General features: G+C 42.2%; 1 protein-coding gene and 2 long non-coding RNA genes across 3 annotated transcripts in view; 2 read left to right on the forward strand and 1 right to left on the reverse strand.

Moving 5' to 3' along the window:
- LOC129060959 (uncharacterized) overlaps positions 1-22,528 on the reverse strand; it is a 57,981-nt gene that overhangs the window by 26,336 nt on the left and 9,117 nt on the right. The gene's annotated exons all lie outside the window — the stretch shown is intronic.
- The window catches only part of IDO2 (indoleamine 2,3-dioxygenase 2), an 86,659-nt gene continuing 69,506 nt past the window's right edge, over positions 5,376-22,528 (forward strand). The window contains exon 1 of the mRNA XM_002819030.4: positions 5,376-6,010. Within this exon, the coding sequence (XP_002819076.3) occupies positions 5,989-6,010 (22 nt within the window). The 5' untranslated portion in view covers positions 5,376-5,988. The remainder of the gene's footprint in view (positions 6,011-22,528) is intronic.
- On the forward strand, positions 13,343-22,335 carry LOC129060958 (uncharacterized). The gene is made up of 4 exons (XR_008527868.2): positions 13,343-15,176; positions 15,738-15,964; positions 19,701-19,853; positions 20,447-22,335. It is a non-coding gene; the product is annotated as an uncharacterized LOC129060958 (long non-coding RNA).

Here is a 22,528-nt window from a genome sequence, read left to right on the forward strand (position 1 = left end):
TGCTCAGCCAATTTTTGTATTTTTTGTGGAGACAGGGTCTTGCTATGTTGCCCAGGCTGGTCTTGAACTCCTGAGCTCAAGTTATGTCTGTACTTATCATGGGAATATATGATAATCCCAGCACTTTGGGAGGCCAAAGTGCTGGGATTATAGCATCCCTCCCAAAGTGCTGGGATGCAGCCAGGTGTGGTGGCTCATGCCTGTAACCCCATGTGATTATGAAAGATATGATTTGGCCTCCCAACATGCTGGGATTACAGGTATGAGCCACCCCACCCAGCTGCATCCCAGCTTTTAGTAGACACTTTAGTAGCAAATTTATGTTCAATAAATACATAAAAGAATAAATAAATGTGTGAATAAATTAACCTGGGCTAACAAGAAGAGTTCACCTTTGAAATAAAACTTCTCCTGAGAGATCTGAATTATTGGGCACTCACATTCTGGCATGTATATATTTAATAATAGAACCCTAAGAAGCTAGAGCCTGAGAGGAGCTTAAGAATTATCAAAGAAAAGCTCTTCATTTTAAAGATGGCAACATTGAGGCACAGAAGGGTGAAATAACTTACCGATGGCCACACAATTAGTTGGTTAACGATGGGAGAAAAAAATTTTGATGACTCACGTCTTTGTTCTTTTTGCTCTACTTGGAGTGGACTAGGTTGAAGGAAAAGATAATTTTGGAAGGGAAAGGGGAGGAAATGAAATGACTAGGCAGGAACTCATGAGATCGTAAATGGTCAGTCAGAAATCAAGTATATTATAGAAGATGAGAGGATGGGGCTGGGCGTGGTGGCTCACGCCTGTAATCCCAGCACTTTGGGAGGCCAAGGTGAGTGGATCACGAGGTCAGGAGATCAAGACCATCTGGCTAACACGGTGAAACCCCGTCTCTACTAAAAATACAAAAAAATTAGCCAGACGTGGTGGTGGGCGCCTGTAGTCTCAGCTACTCGGGAGGCTGAGGCAGGAGAATGGCATGAACCCGGGAGGCGGAGCTTGCAGTGAGCCGAGATCATGCCACTTACTCTAGCCTGGGCGACAGAGCGAGACTTCCCCTCAAAAAAAAAAAAAAAAAAAAAAAAGATGAGAGGAGGAAAAAGCACCATGGTCTTATGGGTGTGGAATTAGCAAGCACTTCGAAGTTATGAAAACCTCAGTTCTGAGGAGCTCTGAGCTCTTTTAAATACACAGGAATTTAAACAAGTATACCCAAATAGGTTTGAGGAAGGAATGTAGTCATATACTTCTAAAAACCAAACTTCTAAAAACTATTTTAATATTGTTTCTTAAATACACTGTAATGCAGTGAAATCAAGTGAAATCTTCCTGCTCACAGCAAACTTTCACTAGATTCCATAGAAAATGCACCAAATGTCAATGATAACGGTATTTATCAGGCCGGACACATTTTCTTCTTTATGCTTCTGTCAATGTTTCTGCAATGAGGACATATAATTCTATAATGAAAAAAGTAAACGTGCATCATGCACATATACCTGCCAAATACATATGTGTGTGCACATGCATGTAAGTTTTGTTTTTCCTTTTTTTTTTTTCCTGAGACAGAGTCTCACTCTGTCACCCAGGCTGGAGTGCAGTGGTGTGATCTGGGCTCACTGCAACCTCCACCTCCTGGGTTCAAGCAATTCTCCTGCCTCAACCTCCTGAGTAGCTGGGAATTACAGGCGCCCACCACCAAGCCCAGCTAATTTTTGTATTTTTAGTAGAGACAGGTTTTCACCATGTTGGCCAGGCTGGTCTGAAAGTCCTGACCTCAGAAGATCCGCCCATCTCGACCTCCCAAAGTGCTGGGATTACAGGTGTGAGCCACCGTGCCTGGCCTGTGTGTAAGTTTTAAGGGATAACCAGAATGACCATCACATTCTTGGAGTTAAATGTGGTACAGAAATCTCTAACCCGACAGTCAGGAGACCAGGACATGGGTTCCATTTGGACATCTTTCAGCTTTGTGACCATTTTATGTATGCAAAATAAGCATAACAACACTAGCCCTGCCTTATTCACAAGGTTACTGTGAGGCCTGAATGGAATATGGTGTTGAAGTATTAGGAAGCTATAAAGTACTACTAGCATAGGTAAGTAACTTGCTAAGGCTCTTTTTTTTTTTTTCTTTGAGGAGTCTTGCTCTGTCCTCCAGGCTGGAGTGCAATGGTGCGATCTGGGCTCACTGCAACTTCTGCCTCCCAGGTTCCAACAATTCTCCTGCCTTAGCCTCCTGAGTACCTGAGACTACACGTGCCCACCACCATGGCCAGCTAATTTTTTGTATTGTTAGTAGAGACGGGGTTTCACCATGTTGGCCAGGCTGGTCTCATTCTCCTGACCTCAGGTGATCCACCCACCTCAGCCTCCCAAAGTGCTGTGATTATAGGAGTGGGCCACTGTGCCTGTCCTGCTAAGGATCTTTTATTGGCTCCAGGTCAAGATGCTATCTATCTTGTGTTCTCCCACCTGCAGCACTGATGGCCCACAACCCTGGAAAGGCTAAACTTCAGGCACATCAGGTATTTCTCTCTTCCAGAGTTGGTTTCACCTAATTAGTATTGACATGCAGAGAGTCTCTGGTTGCTAAAGAAAGACCCTGCAGTCATGCCTTCTCCTTTAGAACATCACCTTTATTCTGATAATAAGGGAGAGAGGGAAAGGAAGGAAGTAAGGAGCATCGTCATAAAAATTGGACCCACTGCTGCCTTGTAGGTGAGAGAGGGACTGACACTGGGCTCCATGTGCTGCTACAGAGGGTGTGAACACTAGCTTCAGAGTCTCCAGAGTCTTCTGTGTTTCCACATAATAGAAACCAAGGGCCAGGCACGGTGGCTCACACCTGTAATCGCAGCACTATGGGAGGCTGAAGCGGGTGGATCTTGAGGTCAGGAGTTCGAGACCAGCCTGACCAACATGGTGAAACCCTGTCTCTACTAAAATACAAAATTTAGCCATGCATGGTGGCGTGTGCCTGTAATCCCAGCTACTCAGGAGGCTAAAGGAGGAGAATCGCTTGAACCTGGGAGGCAGAGGTTGCAGTGAGCCAAGATCGTGCCACTGCACTCCAGCCTGGGTGACAGAGTGAGACTCTGTCTCAAAAAAAAAAAAAAATAGAAACCAAGATTCCTGAATTACCCCAATTAAATCATCTCTGGAGTGGGAAAGGCACAACAAAATGCTTGGTATGTTTCATGAGAAGCCCTGCTGCTTCTGCCCACCACTCGCACCCACCCCCAATCCCAGGCATTTTCTGCACATCGCAGTGAGTGCTCCTCCAGGGGTAGGGTGGGATCACCAGATGGTGAAGGTGGTATCCTATCACAGGAGATGGTTTTAACGAGATGTTATGTATTTTAAGTAACATGGTTCCTATTTGAATGAAATTAAAGATAATTCTATCCCAGTCTGTGTCATGGGAAAAACAGAAATTCATAGTGGTGGTGGGGTACGCAGGCTCGTGCCTATAATCCCTGCACTTTGGGAGGCTGAGGCGGCAGATAACTTGAGGTCAGGAGTTCGAGACCAGCCTGGCCAACACAGTGAAACCCCATCTCTGCTAAAAATACAAAAAGTAGCAGGGAGTGGTGGCAGGTGCCTGTAATCCCAGCTACTCAGGAGGCTGAGGCAGGAGAATCGCTTGAACCCAGGAGGCAGAGGTTGTAGTGAGTCAAGATCATCCCACTGCACTCCAGTCTGGGAGACAGAGTGAGACTCCTCAGAAAAAAAAAAAAAAAAAGAATGAAAGAAAGAAATTCATGGTGGTGTATTTCTTCACATGGTTGTTTTCCATAAGTAAGGATAATTTAGCTTAAAATATGTATCGTTTTCATAGCAAGGTTCAAAAAAGTATTCTTTAGCCCTTGCCTTCTATAATTCAGTTTTGCATATTAAATGTTGAAGTTATTTATGTATCATTTAATCCTATTTTTTCACTCTACTATATTAAATATAATCTCACAAGGAAATAAGATATATTTTTCTCAGTTCACGCCACTCTGAACTTCTCATGCCGTTTAAACAAGAGCTAGTGCGGTCATGCAGTTGTAATGGTCGGAAATTAAAGTTTGCTCATTTTCACATAACTGTTTTATGTCAATAAACAATAAACAATTGAAAGGTTAGAAGTTCACACAAGCCAAAAATTTTTCATATAAACATACACTTAATGGTTTATAAGATTCTTGCCAAATATGAGACAAAATGGCCCACACAGGCAAAAATGCCATCTCTAGATCCTCTGGGAAATAGCAAACTTATATTTAGAATTCACACCATCAATTACTCCTCCTAATGGTCTTTATATACAGTCATTTAATCTTCAAAGAAATTCTATATATTATTACTCTCCTCATTTTACAAATGAAGAAATTGAGATGCCAGAGGCCAAGAAATTTGTTCAAGAATATAACAAGGAAGAGACAATGCTAGGGTATAAATTTGCATAGTCAGGCTCTAAAGATGAGCTCTTAATTACTATAATATATAGGAGGCAACGTATCCAGCTTCTGTGGGAATACCTCTAGAGAAGGGGATGTCAATAACACATATACGGCTCAACTCCCTTTTGCACAGACACTCACTCTTTTAGTTGCTTGACGTTTAAATATCAATAAAACACTTTTTCTAATCTCAATTAGCGTACAGAGACAAGACATCATATTGTGTTTCTTTGGGGGTGATTACCTCTGTAATCGTTAGACTAACAAGAAAATTGTGTGTGATAGAGGCATAAAATAGAAAATGATTCTTTCTGTTTGAAAAGTTGAGGAATGTTTTTTACAGGAGGTAAGTTTGACACTTAACTTTAAAGTTGAATTGATTGGTACCTTCATTGAAAATTTTCTCCTGAATGACCAGCATTAAATAAATAAGCAAACATATAACTTTGCTTGTTGACCTAGCCTCATATATAATGCAAGAAGTAAACATAAAAATATAAATGTTGTAAATGAGCATCAGAATCATCTACTATATGGAATCTTCTGGGAGAGCTACTTTTTAAAACTATAAATTAATGATGATCGCTAATAATTACTTAATTCTTTCATATGCCTCTTACTGTCCAAAAAGTGTCATACACATTAATCACTTGATCAAAACAATGAATCTAGAGACAGGTACTATTACTAGTACTTCTTTTTCCTATATGGGAATTGATACCCAATGGAGTTCAGTAGTTTTCAAGAGCCACACAGCTATGACAAAGTGAAAGATTGAACCCAGGCAATCTGACTACAGAATATTTCAAACCGCTACACAATACAATCTCCTCTCTTGGAAAATGTTCTTTTACAGGGGAACTAGGTTCCTTTTGAACTTTGCTATCACAGTATTGGATAATTGACTGCACAAGTCTCGCCTCAAATTCCCAACTCATGCATGACTTTTTATTATTTTGTAGCAATAAAAAAGCAGTGGAGGTGGGGTGGAAGAAGACTTATTTTTGTCTTTGTTACTGCTATGTGGAGCAAGGGCCCAAGCTTTTAAAAACAAGAGCTCAGAGACATGGCCCTGGCCTTGGAAGATGCCCTGGAGATACTGAGGTGGTTGTACTTTTGCCAAAGGAGTGGCAGCCAGAGAACTGAGCCCAATGAATGCAAAGGCTGGTGCCTGGAAATATTGTGACTTGCCACAGAAAGAAGATGGAGAATTTTAAAGTTGGAAATCTGCCTGGTAAAGGATCATTTGCTGGTGTCTGCAAAGTTGAGTCCATACACACTGGTTTGGAAATTTCGGTCCAGATGATACTTAAGGAAGCAGTAAGAATACAGAGAGTCCACAATGAGATGAAAATGCACTGCCAGTTGAAACATCCTCCTACACTGGAGCTTTATGAATATTTTAAAGACAAGGATTGGATTAGACTTGATATTAGAAATGTAGCATAATACAGAAGGCAAAGGACACCTAAAGAACAGAATAAAAACCTTCTTAGGAAATGAAGCTTGACACTTCACCCACCAGGCCATCACAAGAATGTTGCATTTTCATTATTATGGTAAGTACACCGGTAACTTCTTTTCTAACCTCGTATGCATAATGTAAACATCAAGACTGACAACTTGGGGCTAGCAACTCAATTGGAAAATCACTGTTCTCTATTGTAAAATTCCTAATTATGTTTCCCTAGAAATTGCAAAGTGCACATGTACTTGCATTTAATGTTTGGTCCGTGGGCTGAATGCTTTGTGCATTACTTTTTTGTTGTTGTTGTTGTTGTTGTTTTTTGAGACAGAGTCTCACTCTATTGCCAGGCTGGAGTGCAGTGGCATGATCTTGGCTCACTGCAACCTCTGCCTCCCACATTGAAGCAATTCTTCTGCCACAGCCTTCCAAGTAACTGGCATTACAGGTGCTCACCACCACACCCAGCTAATTTTTGTACTTTTAGTAGAGACGGGGTTTCACCATGTTGGCCAGGCTGGCCTCAAACTCCTGACCTCAAGTGATCCACCTGCTTTGACCTCCCAAAGTGCTGGGATTACAGGCCTGAGCCACCTTGCCCAGCCTGTGCATTACTTTTGAGGACACATTTGACAATGGCACAGTCAAGAACACTAAATAAAGTAGTATTGGCAGATTATGAAATAGCAATTGTTTTGGAAGACAGCAAAACCTGAAGTATTTTCAGACATGTACATTATGAAGTATTATACCTTCTTTATGCGCAAGTTAAAATCAGTCATAACTGAAAATCAAAAGGGCAATAATGAACATACTTCATCCAGAAGAGGTATCCACAAAACTTCTGAAAGAGGTCTAAGTATATCCAGGGATGGAGATATGATTACAATGTATTATCCAAATGATGGAAGTTTTCTGTTTCTGATAGAATGCATCCACCTACTAACATCAGTAAGTACAGGTTTAACAATTTACCAGAAACGTACTGGAGGGAATATGAATATGCTTCCAGATTTATTCCACCTACAGGATCTGTCTCTATTTTACAAGGTCATCTATTTTACAAGGTACTGTAAATGCATTTTGATGAAAAAAATTAACCTGCTATTATTGATTTTGAGGTCTGGTATTATGATAGAGCAAAAACTATCCAAAAGAGATTTAATTCAAGTCATTGCAAAATCTTGGAAAATGTGTGAGAAATCTTACACATGGAAAGGAGGAAGTAAAGTTGGTAGCTTGAAAATGTGTTCCACTGTGAACAATTCTCTGCAAACCTATCCCCAAGTCAAGGAGGCTGACAGGCTGAAGAAAGAGGCTGGCAAATCTAGTTTCTCAGAAAAAGAAAAAGTAATAGGGACGTACGAACAGAAGCCATATATCTGCCCTGAGATGAGATGGTGGATCCTCACACTGTTACCCCCAGACCCAGGGCTTATATACCATAGGGAAAGACAATTGCAGTAATTTGCTTAACGGCAGGATTTACGGCAAGTACATGCTCTTAAGAGTAGATTAAGTAGTAACCTTAGAGGCATTCCTAGAACTGGAGTTAATCAGAAGTCAACACAATGGGTTAGCATCCAAGATGGAGTTGCTTTAGCCTCCACAAAGAGAAAATGAAGATATATTTGGTCCATGCTAATTAGGGTTGTTCCATTTGTTTGAAACTGAAATCTATAATTTCCAAAGAAGAAAATAAATGTGGAAGTCGTCCTTCCTTTTTGGTATTTATAGACAATCTGGAAGTGGTAGGCCCCTAAGGCCTTATCACCTCCTCCTTCTGTGGGTCAAATTTTACAGTGAGAGGAAAGACATCTTTGAAAAGAATAATCATGACTAGTTTAATCATGACTAGTTCATCTTCTCTGCAATAGATACCCATATTTAACGTATCTATTGTTATATTACAAAGAATATGATTGCACAGCTACAACTTTGGGACAAACTCCTTTTCTGCCACTTTCAATGATCGTCTTCCAAAATCAGAACAGCTTTTGAATTCTATTTTGTGAAAAATGTTGTTTGAGTGACACAGTAAACCCTGTGGAGCTCTGTGGATGCAGTTGAATGATGGCTCCCAGTTTATCATGCAGGCAGGATTATATTCCAACAGTTATATTTCACAGAAAGGCAAAATAACCAGGTACAGAGAAAACGAAAAATTTCCAGTTTACATCAAACAGAAATTGCAGTGTCTTTCATCTCTTTAAAGTTTTCTAATCAAAATTCTAGTTTTCATCAATTAAAACTTTATTTAGGTAGATACATTTAATAAATAACTTTTTGTTGGCTTAAAGGGAATGACTTTTATGTAATGTAACTGTCTATTTCAGGAAGCTTTTCTACGAGAATTTAAAACTACACCAAAATATCTCTTTTTTTTTTTTTTTTGAGACAAGGTGTCATGTCGTCGCTCAGGCTGGAGTGCAGTGGTGTGATCCTAGCTCACTGTAGCCTCAAATTTCTGGGCTCAACTGATCCTGCTACCTCAGTCCCCCACGTAGCTAGGACTACAGGCCTGCACCACCACATCTGGCTAATTTTTTATATTTTTGTAGAGAAATGGTCTGGCTATGTTGCCCCGGCTGGTCCCAAACTCCTGGTCTCAGGTGATCCTCCTGCGTCAACCTCCCAAAGTGTTGGGATTACAGGTGTGAGCAACCTTGCCATCTCAAAACATGTGTATTTTAATGAGACAACAAAGATCAAGGGAACTTTAGTCCTTACAATGTAATGATCAAAAAGTGAAATACATAATCAACATAACATTGCTTGTAGACCATGCAAACAAACTTATTGCATTTGTATATTTGTAATGAACTGTTTTATAAAAACAAAATGTAAAATGTGTATTTTATTTGTGCTTTTATTGTTTTCCTACTTCTTAGACATGTTAAGAACTATGGAAAAAGATATGGGAGTTTGTGAAAATTTAAATAATTCATATTTATATTACAGGAAACAGATATTAGAATGTGTTTGTTTTATATTTCTTTTGTAGCAGAATTTTCTAGCCAGGCATTGTGGCTTACACCTGTAATTCCAGCACTTTAGGAGGCTGAGGTGGGACAATCACTTGAGCCCAAGAGTTTGAAATCAGCGAGGGCAACATAGTGAGACTCTATCTCTACAAAAAATTCTGTATCTATATCTATATCTATATAAAGGAATTTTGTGAGGAAAACTATATATTTTATATATAAGTGAATTTTCTCAGGAAATATATCTGTAAATGAATTTTATAAAATATAACATCACTTTATCCTTGATTTATTTCATTTAATAATTATTTTAAAGTAATATACTAATAAACTCATTTTAAAAACTGCTATGACCATAAAACTATTAGAGATAACATGAGAGAAAATCTAGGTGACCTTGGGTTTGGAGATAACTTTTTATATACAACACCAAAGGCACAATCAATGAAGAAAAATGACAAGCTCTATATCACATATCAATATTAAAATGTGATCTGTGAAAGGCATCGTCAAGAGAAGAAAAAGACAAGCCACAGACTGGGAGAAAATATTTGCAAAAGACATATGTGATAAAAGACTATCAAAATATACAAATAATTCTTGAAACTCAAAAATAAGAAAATGAACAACCCAGTTAAATAATGGGCAAAAGATCTGAACAGAAACCTCATCAAAGAAGAAACACAGTGGTAAGCATATGAAAATATGACCTACATCATATGCCATTAGGAAATTGCAAATTAAAACAATGAGATACAACTACATTTTTACATTGGTGAAAATCCCAAACACTGACAGCACTCAGTGCTGGTGAGGATATGGTGCAGTAGAAATCCACACTCACACCAGGCACGGTGGCTCATGCCTGTAATCCCAGCACTTTGGGAGGCTGAGGCGGGTGGATCACGAGGTCAGGAGTTCAATATCAGCCTGACCAACATGGTGAAACACCGGCTCTACTAAAAATACAAAAATTAGCTGGGTGTGGTGGCGGGCGCCTGCTACTTGGGAGGCTGAGGCAGGAGAATCACTTGAACCCAGGAGGTGGAGGTTGCAGTGAACCGAGATGGCGCCACTGCACACTAGTCTGGGTGACAGAGCAAGACTCCATCTCAAAAAAAAAAAAAGAGGCTGGGAGCGGTGGCTCACACCCGTAATCCCAGCACTTTGGGAGACTGAGGTAGGCAGATCACTTGAGGTCAGGAGTTGGAGATCAGCCTTGCCAACATGACAAAACCCTGTCTCTACTAAAAACACAAAAATTAGCCAGGAGTATTGGCACATGCCTGTAGTCCCAGTTACTTGGGAGGCTGAGACAGGAGAATTGCTTGAAGCCGGGAAGCGGAGGCTGCAGTGAGCCGATATTGCACCACTGTACTCCAGCCTGAATGACAGGGCAAGACTCTGTCTCAAAAAAATAAAAAAGAAAGAAAGAAAAAAGAAAATTCCGTGATTGCGAGACTCTGTCTCAAAAAAATAAAAAAGAAAGAAAGAAAAAAGAAAATGCTGTGATTGCGGTCTTTACGTATTTATTTATTATTAAGTACAGCGAAATAAGGAAGGATAGACGTCATGGAAAATGTCAAGAAAATAAAAGAGTTAAAAAAAAAAAAGTAGGCTGCAATGCCAGATGCCTGAAAAGTTAATCAACGAAAGGACTTAAATGTCCCCATTGAATTTAGGAACAAAGAAGTAATTAATGAACTGGACAAAAACACTCAATGTACCAGTGTTAACGATTTAGAAACTGAAACTAAGTATATCTGATGTTGCTTTTAGGAAACAAATAAATCAGGCCCCAAAAAGTTCAACTGTGACCATATTTTCTTTCCTTTTTCTAATTTCTCCTTGGCCCATTTCCAAAAAGCCCTAATACCCCGACTGATAGAAATGGATACCTTGCTGTGCACTGGTACTACTGTGATTCATGGAAAGCTGATCATGGAACCCAAGACACCAAAATTCCCAGCCTTACTGTTAGGAAAGAAAGTTTCTGAGCACAATAGTCTGTAGCCAACTTCCTCTTAGTAAGAAAGAGGCCAGGCAGGGCTTCATGCAGGGTACAGCCCTGTGTTCCTTACTGCAGGGTAAGTTTCTGGGGCTGGGAGTAAAGCAGTGTGACCGAAAGCAGTACAAAGTTCTACCCGACATGCAGATCCCGGTCCTACAAATATGAGGTCCATAATGAGGCTGAGAGATCATTCATCCAACAAATATTTATTGAGTACCAGACATTGGGCTCGCGGCTAAAGGAAAATACAAAGCTGAGTTGGATATGGGTTCTGTTTTCAAGGAGCTTATAATCTAATAGGAAAGATGAGGTTACTAAATTAGTAACAATCAGACCAGATAGAACTGGAAGTGTGATGTAAATGAGGTACAGATTGATCGTAGAATTCCGCAGAAAGAAAACAATTCTGAAGAAGTGTTTATGGAAGTATTAGCAGTTGAGACATATCTTAAAAGATAAGTGGGGTTCCTGTTGGAAACATTCAAAACTCTCTCTTCTAGCTATTTTAAAATATGCAATATATTATTAACTATAGTCACCTTACTGTGCTATAGAACACTAGAACTTATTCCTACTATCTAACTATAATTTTGTACCCACTAACCAACCTCTCCCTGTCCCTCCTCCCCCTATTCATCCCACCCTCTGGTAACCACTATTCTACTCTCTGCTTCCCAAAACAAAGAAATGATCACTGTTTGGGTGATGGAGATGTCAATTATCCTGATTTGATCATTACACATTGCATACATGTGTAGAAATATCACATGCAACTCTTAAGTATATACCATTCTTATGTACCAAATACAAATAAAATTGAAAAAAAAAAAAACTTTGGCTGGGCGTGGTAGGTCATGCCAGCACTTTGGGAGGCTGAGGCAGGTGGATCACCTGAGGTCAGGAGTTCCAGACCAGCCTGGCCAACATGGTGAAACACCATCTCTTCTAAAAAACACAAAAATTAGCCTGGTGTGGTGGCAGGGGCCTGTAATCCTAGCTACTCAGGAGGCTGAGGCAGGAGAAATGCTTGAACCTGGAAGGCAGAGGCTACAGTGAGCCAAGATCACGCCACTGCACTTCAGCCTGGGTGACAAAGCAAGACTCCGTCTCAAAAAAAAAAAAAAAAAAAAAAGCCTCCCGAGTAATGGACTACAGGCATGTGCCAATACTCCCGGCTCTCTTTTTAAAAATGAGAAGTAGAAGTATAGTAGTGTTTAGTCATGGTGACTGTCAAGAAAGTATTTTGGAAAAATACTATGAATAACTAGACCAAAGAAACCAAATACCAGTTGTTTCAGTAGCAGTAAATCATTTTTGAGGGCTTGAGCAAAGGTCTTGCTAGAAAGGTGCTTAGGGGTCAGATTTTGGACATAATGCCAGGCCAAGAAAATTTGCACTTTATTTCATTAACAATGGGGAGCTCTTGAAAGTTTTATTGGCAGGACCTGAGATAGTTACAGACGCACAAGTAACATGGGTCTAGACCTTGGGAACAAGAAAAGTCAAGATTGAGTATGCAGACTTGGGAACCGAGTATAATTAATGGTTAAGATTAAGTAAAAATACATAAGAACACTGAGATAGAGAAATGGCTCATTAATGCTGCAAATGTCTACATGTTTAGGGATGAAATAGAAAAAGAAGTCAGAAAAATACAGTTCAAACAATAGGAAAGAAAACCAGAAATGCATGATTCTAAGAAAGGAATGGGGGGACATGGTGGCTCACATCTGTAATCCCAGCACTTTGGGAGGCCGAGGCAGAAGGATAGCTATAGCCCAGGAGTTCAAGACCACCCAGAGCAACACAGCAAAACCCCATCTCTACAAAAAACAAAAATAAAAATTAGCCAAGCATGGTGGTACACAGTTGTAGTCCCAGCTACTCACTCAAGAGGCTGAGGCAGAAGGATCACTTGAGCCCAGGAGGTGAAGGATACAGTAAGCTATGATTGCACCATTGTACTCCAGCCTGGCTGAGAGAATGAGAGCTTGTTTCCAAAAATAAAAAATAAGAAAGAATTTTTAGAATGAGGGGAAAACAACATGGAACATGAGAAAAATAACATTCCCTGTTATATGGTAGGTGCTTCGCTTATAGTTTCTCATTAATTCATCATGTAATGTCTCTGGGATAAACATTATGGATCTCCTGCAGAAACAGAAGCTCAGAATTTTATGCCAGGTGTTGAGAGGCCATGTAGCTAATAGATGATAGAACACAGACTTACACTCTGGTAGTCCTGAGTTAACAGTAGAAAAGTCCTGGGCTGGGTGTGGTGGTTCACGCCTGTAATCCCAGCATTTTGGGAGGTTGAGGCAGGCAGATCACCTGAGGTCAGGAGTTTGAGACCAGCCTGGCCAACATGACGAAAGCCCGTCTCTACCAAAAACACAATTACCTAGCGTGGTGGCGTGCACTTGTAGTCCCAACTACTCAGGAGGCTGAGGCAGAAGAATTGCTTGAACCTGGGAGGTAGAGGTTTCAGTGAGGCAAGATCAAGCCACGACACTCCAGCCTGGGTGACAGACTGAGACTCTGTATAACAAACAAACAAACAAAATCAGTAGGAAAGTCCTAGACTGAGAGGCATCAAATCAGGATTCTACTCCAACTCTGATGCCAGCTTCCAGGAATACACTTGATAAGTTGTTTCATTCCCATAAATCTTGGGTGATTCGTGTTTAATGAGAGCATTGAACTGTATCATTTATTCTATAATGACTCAGTTCTAATATTTCACAATTCTATGGTTGTATATTATTACAGTAAATTCTTGAGAAGGTGCAGAGGGAATGGATTAAAAAAACCACATGACTGACATAAAAAATAACGGGGCCATCTTTTCATCTGAGATTGAAGGAAAGAACAAGAGGACAATTAAACATGCAGAGTCTGAGAACTTGCATTTAGGAGGCATAAGATGCTGAACTGCAAAATTGGTTAGATATTGGGCTGAAGAGAATTGAGAATTTTTTAATAATAAAAACTCTTGGCAGGGGGCAGTGGCTCACGCCTGTAATCCCAGCAGTTTGGGAGGCTAAGGTGGGTGGATCACTTGAGGTCAGGAGTTTGAGACCAGCCTGACTAACGTGGGGAAACCCCGTCTTTAAGAAAAATGCAAAAAATATTAGCTGGGTGTGGTAGTACAAGCCTGTAATCCCAGCTACTTGAGAGGCTTAGGCAGGAGGATCACTTGAGCCCAGGTGGTGGAGGTTGCAGTAAGCCGAGATTGTGCCACTGCACTCCAGTCTGGATGACAGAGGGACACTATTTCAAAAAACAAACAAACAAACAAACAAACACTCTTAAGAAATTAGGTGTAGAAAGAATGTTCCTCAATACAATAAAGGCCATATTTAAGAAACCTATAGCTGGCCGGGTGCGGTGGCTCATGCCTGTAATCCCAGAACTTTGGGAGGCCAAGGCGGGCAGATCACGAGGTCAGGAGATCGAGACCATCCTGGCTAACACAGTGAAACCCTGTCTCTACTAAAAATACAAAAAATTAGCTGGGCGAGGTGGCTGGCGCCTGTAGTCCCAGCTACTTGGGAGGCTGAGGCAGGAGAAAGGCGTGAACCCCATGGGGTGGAGCCTGCAGTGAGCTGAGATCGTGCCACTGCACTCCAGCCTGGGCAACAGCGAGACTCCATCTCAAAAAAAAAAAAAAAAAAGAACCTATAGCTAACATCATACTGAATGGTGAACAGTTGAATGCTTTCCTCTAAGAACTGGAATAAGACAAGGATGCCAACTCTCACCACTCTTACTCAACATAGTACTTTAAGTCCTATCCAGAGCAATCAAATAGGGGAAGTGGATAATTGAGAATGGCTCGAGAGGTGCTGTGGCTCAGTCCTGTTGTCCTGGCACATAAGGAGCTGAGGCCAGGCATTCAAGAATGGCTCCTAGATGTCTCATAAGGAACCATAAATCAAACAACCTTCAAAACTGAAACCTGCGTGAGAACTGTTGCATTAGTTAATTTGGGAACTTCCTGCTTTTAGCTTTCATATTTATCTTAGAGAAAGGGAGGAAGGAGAGATGTGTATGGATACATAAGCATTCAAATACTTTTGTTTATAATCTTATGACCAGAATTCAGATCCAATGAAAAAAAAGGTAGGGTCTTCGGAATTTCCTCAGTGCAGATCTATGACCTGAATATTATTACACAAGGATCCACACTAAACACTGGGATTACAGGCAAGAACCACCACACCCAGCCCAGGACTTTCCTGCTGTTAACTCAGGACTACCACAATGTGAGTCTCTGTTCTGTAATGCCCAACCTTGTTTTTACTAACCCTGTTTTTAGACTCCCCATTTTCCTTTAATCACCTAGCCTTGTTTCCACCTGAATTGACTCTTCCTTAGCTAAGAGAGCCAGACAGACTCCATCTTGGCTCTTTCACTGGTAGCCCCTTCCTCAAGGACTTTACTTGTGCAAGCTGACTCCCAGCACATCCAAAAATGCAATTAACTGATAAGATACTGTGGCAAGCTATATCCACAATTCCCAGGAATTCATCTGATTGATAACACCCAAAGCCCCGAGTCTTATCACCTTGTAATAGTCTTAAAGCCCCTGCACCTGGAACTGTTTACTTTCCTGTAACCATTTATCCTTTTAACTTTTTGCCTACTTTATTTCTGTAAAATTGTTTTAACTAGATCCCCCTCCCCTTTCTAAACCAAAGTATAAAAGAAAAACTAGCCCCTTCTTTGGGGCCAAGAGAATTTTGAGCATTAGCCGTCTCTCAGTCGCCGGCTAATAAAGGACTCTTAATTCATCTCAAAGTGTGGTGTTTTTCTAACTCGCTCAGGTACAACATTTAGAGGCCCCAGCGAGATATTAACGCCACTGGGTGAGAGCCGGTCTTGCTCCAGGCTCCCCCAGAAGGACAGCTGGCTTGGAGGGGGGTGTGCCACCTGAGAAAAGAATTTTCAGGTCCCTGAAGAGTGACCGTCTTGCAGAGGAGAGTGGATCGAATACCGTGTGGGTGCCCTAAAGTTCAACATCTGAGTCCTCAGCTTCTGACTCCGGGGTCAGGTAGGTCAGATTTGACTTCGATTCTGGTAAGAGGGAAGTGGCCCTGAAGAGGGCATCCCTCTTTTGACTCAGCCCATTACTCTAGGATGCTAGAGGGTTGAGCCTTGATTTTCTGGTAGGCGCCTTTGTGTTTTGGTTTGGGTGGGAAGAGGTCCTGACGGGGGCCCTCCCTTGACTTAGTTCACATCCCAGGATGCTGGGGAACCGAGCCTTGGTTTCTGGCAGACCGGTCTCTCTCTCTCTCTCTCCCTTTTTCTATCTCTCATCCTTCTTTTGTTCAGGTTTCTTGGAGAATCTCCGGGAAAGAAGAAAAAAAAAACTGTTATAAATTCTGTGTGAATGGTGTGTGGATGGAGGAGAACAAGGGCTTGCGCTTATCCTCCAGTTTGTAGCTCCACGGCGAAAGCTACAGAGTTTGAGTGGGCCCTCACCTGCGGTGCTGTGGCGACCTCATAAGGCTTAAGGCAGCATCAGACATAGCTCGATCCAAGCCGGGGGTTTATACCGGCCTGCCAATGCTAAGAGGAGCCCAAGTCCCCTCGGGGGAGCAGCCAGGCGGGCATCTGAATGATCCCATCATGGGACCCCCTCCCCTTGTCTGTCTAATAAAAAATAAATAGGAAAACTGTTATAACTGTTTACATGCCCTAGGGTCAATTGTTTTTTTTATGTTTATTGTTTTGTTCAGTGTCTATTGTCTTGTTTAGTGGTTGTCAAGGTTTTGCATGTCAAGACGTCGGTATTGCCCAAGACGTCTGGGTAAAAACTTCTTCAGGGTCCTTAGTGCTGATTTTTTGTCACAAGAGGGTAAATTTCTCATCGATCATTTAGGCTGGCCACCACAGTCCTGTCTTTTCTGCCAGAGGCAAGTCAGATGTTACGAGAACGAATGTGAAAAACATTCGCCTGATTGGGATTTCTGGCACCATGAAGGTTGTGGGTATTTAGATTGTCATACCCCACGTCCAAGTGATTGGACCTCCTCTAAACTAAACCGGTGGTGGGTTCAAAACAGCCACCCTGCAGATTTCCTTGCTCACCTCTTTTGTCATGCTGTAACTTTTCCTGTGCCCTTAAATAGAACACTGTGTAGGGAAACCTACGCCCATGCTGCTTTACTTCATTTAGATTCCTACTCTGTTCCTCTGTGGCTGCTCTCTCATCTTAAGGACGATACGAGTGGTCCTTTTCCTCCTTGTCCCTGCCCCCTACCCCACACGTCTCATTTGGCAGTGCGACAGCAAGTTCAGCATCTCCAGGAATTGGCTCTGCTCTCACTCCTTGAACCCTTAAAAAAAAAAAGAGCTGAATTTGAGCTATTTGCCTTTGAGTCATGGAGACATCAAAGGTATTTAGAGTACAGGTCTAGAGGAAAAAGGAGAAGGGAGAACGCCTAGATCCAACTGACCCAGGAGATCTTGGGCTGGCCTGTAGTCCTCCTCCCTCAATCTTAAAGCTACAGTAATGTGGCAAGTGGTATTAGCTGTTGTGGTTTTTCTGTTCTTTCTGGTTATGTTAATTCTGTTTTTCTGATACTCCAGCCCCCCAGGGAGTGAGTTTTTCTGTCCATGTTGGATCTGATATCTCTGCTCAAATTCTGTTAAATTGCCCTTTTAAAAATAATAATAATAATAATAATAATAAAAATGGGAAACACTTCCTTCTGGCCTTGTAAGGGTTGGAGCCCTCTCGAATGTATGCTACAGAATTTTTCTCTCAGTTTTTCAGAGAATTGTGGAGTCTGCCTTAAAAAAGGCAAGCTCCAGACACTCTGTGAGATAGAATGGCCAAAGTTGGGAGTTAGGTGGCCCCCTGAAGGGTCATTGAATCCTACGATTGTTCAAGCTGTGTGGCTGGTTGTTACTGAAACTCCTGGCCATCCTGATCACTTTCCCTACACTGATCAATGGTTGAGTTTGGTCAGAAGCCCTACCTCCATGGCTCCGCTCATGCGTCATTCATAATTCTACCTCCAAAGTCCTCCTGAGCCAGGCCGCGTTTTCGCCTCGACCCTCAGCCGGCTCGGCTCCCTCTGTACTGCCTCCCTCTGAAGAAGAGGAGAGTCTCCCTTACCCAGTCCCACTGCCTTACAACCAGCCTGCTCCCTTAGGGTCGTCCCATGTCTCCTCGACGACATCCCCTGTGGGCTCTCCACTCGTTGCCTCTTGACTGCAGCCACAGGGGAGGAAATAGCCCCTCTACTACTACCATTGAGAGAGGCACAAGTCCCTCTGGGTGACGAGCGCTCGGCCCCTTTCTTGGTTTCTGTCCCTTTTTCTACTTCTGACTTGTATAATTGGAAAACCCATAATCCTCCCTTCTCTGAAAAGCCCCAGGTTTTGACCTCTCTGATGGAGTCCGTACTCCGGACTCACCGGCCCACCTGGAATGATTGCCAACAGCTCCTTTTAACCCTTTTTTGCCTCTGAAGAGAGGAAACGTATCCAAAGAGAGGCCAAAAAGTACTTCCTCACATCAGCCAATAGACCAGAGGAAGAAGCTAGAGACCTCCTTGAGGAGGTCTTTCCCTCTACCTGGCCTAACTGGGACCCAAATTCCTCAAGTGGAAGGAGAGCTTTGGACGATTTTCACAGGTATCTCCTCGCGGGTATTAAGGGAGCCGCTTGGAAACCCATAAACTTGTCTAAGACGACCAAGGTTGTCCAGGGGCCCGATGAGTCACCAGGAGAGTTTTTAGAGTGCCTCCAGGTGGCTTATCGGATTTACACCCCTTTTGACCCAGCAGCCGCTGAAAACAGCTGTGCTCTTAATTTGGCATTTGTGGCCCAGGCAGCCCCAGAATATTAAAAGAAAACTCCAAAAACTAGAGAGATTTGCTGGAATGAATATCAGTCAGCTTTTAGAAATAGCCCAAAAGGTTTCTGACAATCGAGAGTTTAAAAAACAAAAACAAGCAACACAGGCAGCTGAAAAAGCCGCTGATAAAGTATTCAAAAGACAAACAAAAATCTTAGTGGCAGCTATCCAAGAGGTACAGGATAAAATGGCCCGTTAATTTGGACAGACACAGAAGAACAGGCTTTTCGAAACCTGAAAAAGGCATTAACTGAAGCCTCTGCTTTAGCCCTACCTAGTATCTCAAAGCCGTTTCACCTATTTGTCCATGAAAGCCAGGGAGTTGCTAAAAGGGCTTGAGACTCCAGACTTTAGGACCCTGGAGATGCCCAGTGGCCTATTTATCTAAGAGACTGGATCCTGTGGCCTCTGGATGGCCAAGTTGTCTGCGAGCTGTAGCAGCTACAGCAAGCCTAGCCCAAGAGGCTGATAAGTTGACTCTGGGCCAAAATTTAACCCTTACAGCTCCTCATGCTGTAGAGACTTTACTTCGAAGTGCTTCTGGAGAATGGATGTCAAATGCTTGCATCCTGCAGTATCAGAGTTTACTGTTAGATCAGCCTCGTTTGACTTTCTCTCCCACAAGGTGTTTAAATCCAGCTACTATCCATGACTGTCAGGAACTGTTAGAAACTACCAAAACTGGCCAACCTGATCTTCCAGATGTGCCCCTAGAGAAGGCAGATGCCGCTGTGTTCACAGACGGTAGCAGCTTTCTCGAGCAGGAAGTATGAAAGGCTGGTGCAGCTGTTACCATGGAGACAGATGTGTTGTGGACTCAGGCTTCAAACACCTCAGCGCAAAAAGCTAAATTGATTGCCCTCACTCAGGCTCTCTGATGGGGTAAGGATAAACGTATTAATGTTTACTCTGACAGCAGGTACGCCTTTGCTACTGTGCATGTACATGGAGCCATCTACCAGGAGCGCGGGCTACTCACCTCAGCAGGAAAGGCTATCAAAAACAAAAAAGAATCCCACATCTTCAAAGCCTAACATATCAAGCAGCTCTCCAGTGCACAACCTGCACCCAGGTAAATGCCAAGCAAGGTCCTAAACCCAGCCCAGGCCACTGTCTCTGAGAAAACTCTCCAGAAAATAAATGGGAAATTGACTTTACAGAAGTAAAACCATACCGGGCTGGGTACAAATACCTTTAAGTACTAGTAGACACCTTCTCCGGACGGACTGAGGCATTTGCTACCAAAAATGAAACTGCCAGCACAGTAGTTAAGATTTACTCAATGAAATCATCCCTTGACATGGGCTGCCTGCTGCCATAGGGTCTGATAATGGACCAGCCTTCACCTCGTCCATAGCTCAGTCAGTCAATAAGGTGTTAAACATTCAATGGAAGCTCCATTGTGCCTGTTGACCCCAGAGCTCTGGGTAGGTAGAACACACAAACCGCACCCTAAAAAACACTCTTACAAAGTTAATCTTAAAAACTGGTGAAAATTGGGTAAGTCTCCTTCTTTTAGCCCTACTTAGAGTAAGATGCACCCCTTACTAGGCTAGGTTCTCACCTTTTAAAATCATGTTTGGGAGGGTGCTACCTATCTTGCCTAAGCTAAGAGATGCCCAATTGTCAGAAATATAACAAGCTAATTTATTACAGTACCTACAGTCTCCCCAACAGGTACAAGATATCATCCTGCCACTTGTTCGAGGAGCCCATCCCAATCCAATTCCTGACCAGACGGGGTCCTGCTATTCATTCCAGCCAGGAGACCTAGTGTTTGTCAAAAAGTTCCAGAAAGAAGGACTCACTCCTACTTAGAAAAGACCTCACACTGTCATCCTCACAATGCCAACGGCTCTGAAGGTAGATGGCATTCCTGCTTAGATTCATCACTCCCACATCAAAAAGGCGAACAGAGCCCAACTAAAAACATGGGTCCCTGGGCCTGGGTCAGGCCCCTTTAAAACTGCACCTAAGTCTGGTGAAGCCATTAGATTAATTCTTTTTATCTACCTCACTTGTTTGTTTTTGCCTGTTATGTCCTCTGCGCCTTGCTACTCCTTTCTCCTCACCTCTTTTACAACAGGACATGTATTGGCAAACACCACTTGGAGGGCCGGTACCTCCAAGGAAGTCTTCTTTGCAGTTGATTTATGTGTACTGTTCCCAGAGCCAGCCCATACCCATGAAGAGCAACACAATCTGCCAGTCCCAGGAGCAGGAAGTGCCGACCTTGCAGCAGGATTTGTATGCTCCGGGAGCCAAACTGGATGTGGAAGCTCCAAAGGTGCAGAAAAAAGAACTCCAAAATGTTGAATTTTACCTCTGTCCTGGAAATCACCCTGACGCTAGCTGTTGAGATACTTATCAGTTTTTCTGCCCTGATTAGACGTGTGTAACTTTAGCCACCTACTCTGGGGATCAACCAGATCTTCATTCCATAACTCGTGCTTCTCGTCCTAAATTATGTATTGAAAAAATTGTAATCCTTTTACTATAACAGTCCATGACCATAATTCAACTCAATAGTATGATGGCATGTCATGAGGATTAAGATTTTATATCCCAGGATTTAATGTTGGGACTATGTTCACCATCCAAAAAAATCCTGGTCTCACGGAGCCTACCCAAGCCAATTGGGCCTTTAACTGATCTAGGTGACCCTATGTTCCAGAAACACCCTGACAAAGTTGATTTAACTGTTCCTCCACCATTCTTAGTCATAAAAAAATACACTCCAAAAGGTGCAAGAAAATCTAGATAGGCACCAACAAGAATGAGAAAATAACATCCCCTGGTATCAAAGCATGTTCAACTGGAACCCATGGCTAACTACTCTAATCACTGGGTTGGCCGGACACCTCCCCATCCTACTATTAAGTCTAATTTTTAGGCCTTGTATATTAAATCGGTTTCTTAATTTTGTAAAACGATGCATAGCTTCTGTCAAACTTATGTATCTTAAGACTCAATATAACCCCCTTTTTATAACTGAGGAATCAATTATTTGATTCCCCAAAAACACAAGTGGGGAATGTAATGCCCAACCTTGTTTTTACTAACCCTGTTTTTAGACTCCTCATTTTCCTTTAATCACTTAGCCTTGTTTCCACCTGAATTGACTCTCCCTTAGCTAAGAGAGCCAGACAGACTCCATCTTGGCTCTTTCACTGGCAGCCCCTTCCTCAAGGACTTAGCTTGTGCAAGCTGACTCCCAGCACATCCAAGAATGCAATTAACTAGTAAGATGCTGTGGCAAGCTATATCCGCAATTCCCAGAATTCGTCTGATTGACAACGCCCAAAGCTCCGAGTCTATTACCTTGTAATAGTCTTAAAGCCCCTGCACCTGGAACTGTTTACTTTCCTGTAACCATTTATCCTTTTAACTTTTTGCCTACTTTATTTCTGTAAAATTGTTTTAACTAGACCCCCCTCCCCTTTCTAAACCAAAGTGTAAAGGAAAATCTAGTCCCTTCTTTGGGGCCGAGAGAATTTTGAGTGTTAGCCATCTCTCGGTCGCTGGCTAATAAAGGACTCTTAATTCGTCTCAAAGTGTGGCATTTTTCTAACTCACTCAGGTACAACAGTTCTAGCATCTATTAGCTATGTGGCCTTTCAACACCTGGCATAAAATTCTGAACAATGGCTTGGAAATTAATATACCTTAGCTCTAGTCCTTGCTCTGCTAATAATTAATAGAAAGAAACTGGACAGGGTTATTCACATGTTTGTGCCTCAGTTTACT

The sequence above is a fragment of the Pongo abelii genome, chromosome 7, assembly GCF_028885655.2.
Source record: "Pongo abelii isolate AG06213 chromosome 7, NHGRI_mPonAbe1-v2.0_pri, whole genome shotgun sequence".
Classification (NCBI taxonomy): domain Eukaryota; kingdom Metazoa; phylum Chordata; class Mammalia; order Primates; family Hominidae; genus Pongo; species Pongo abelii.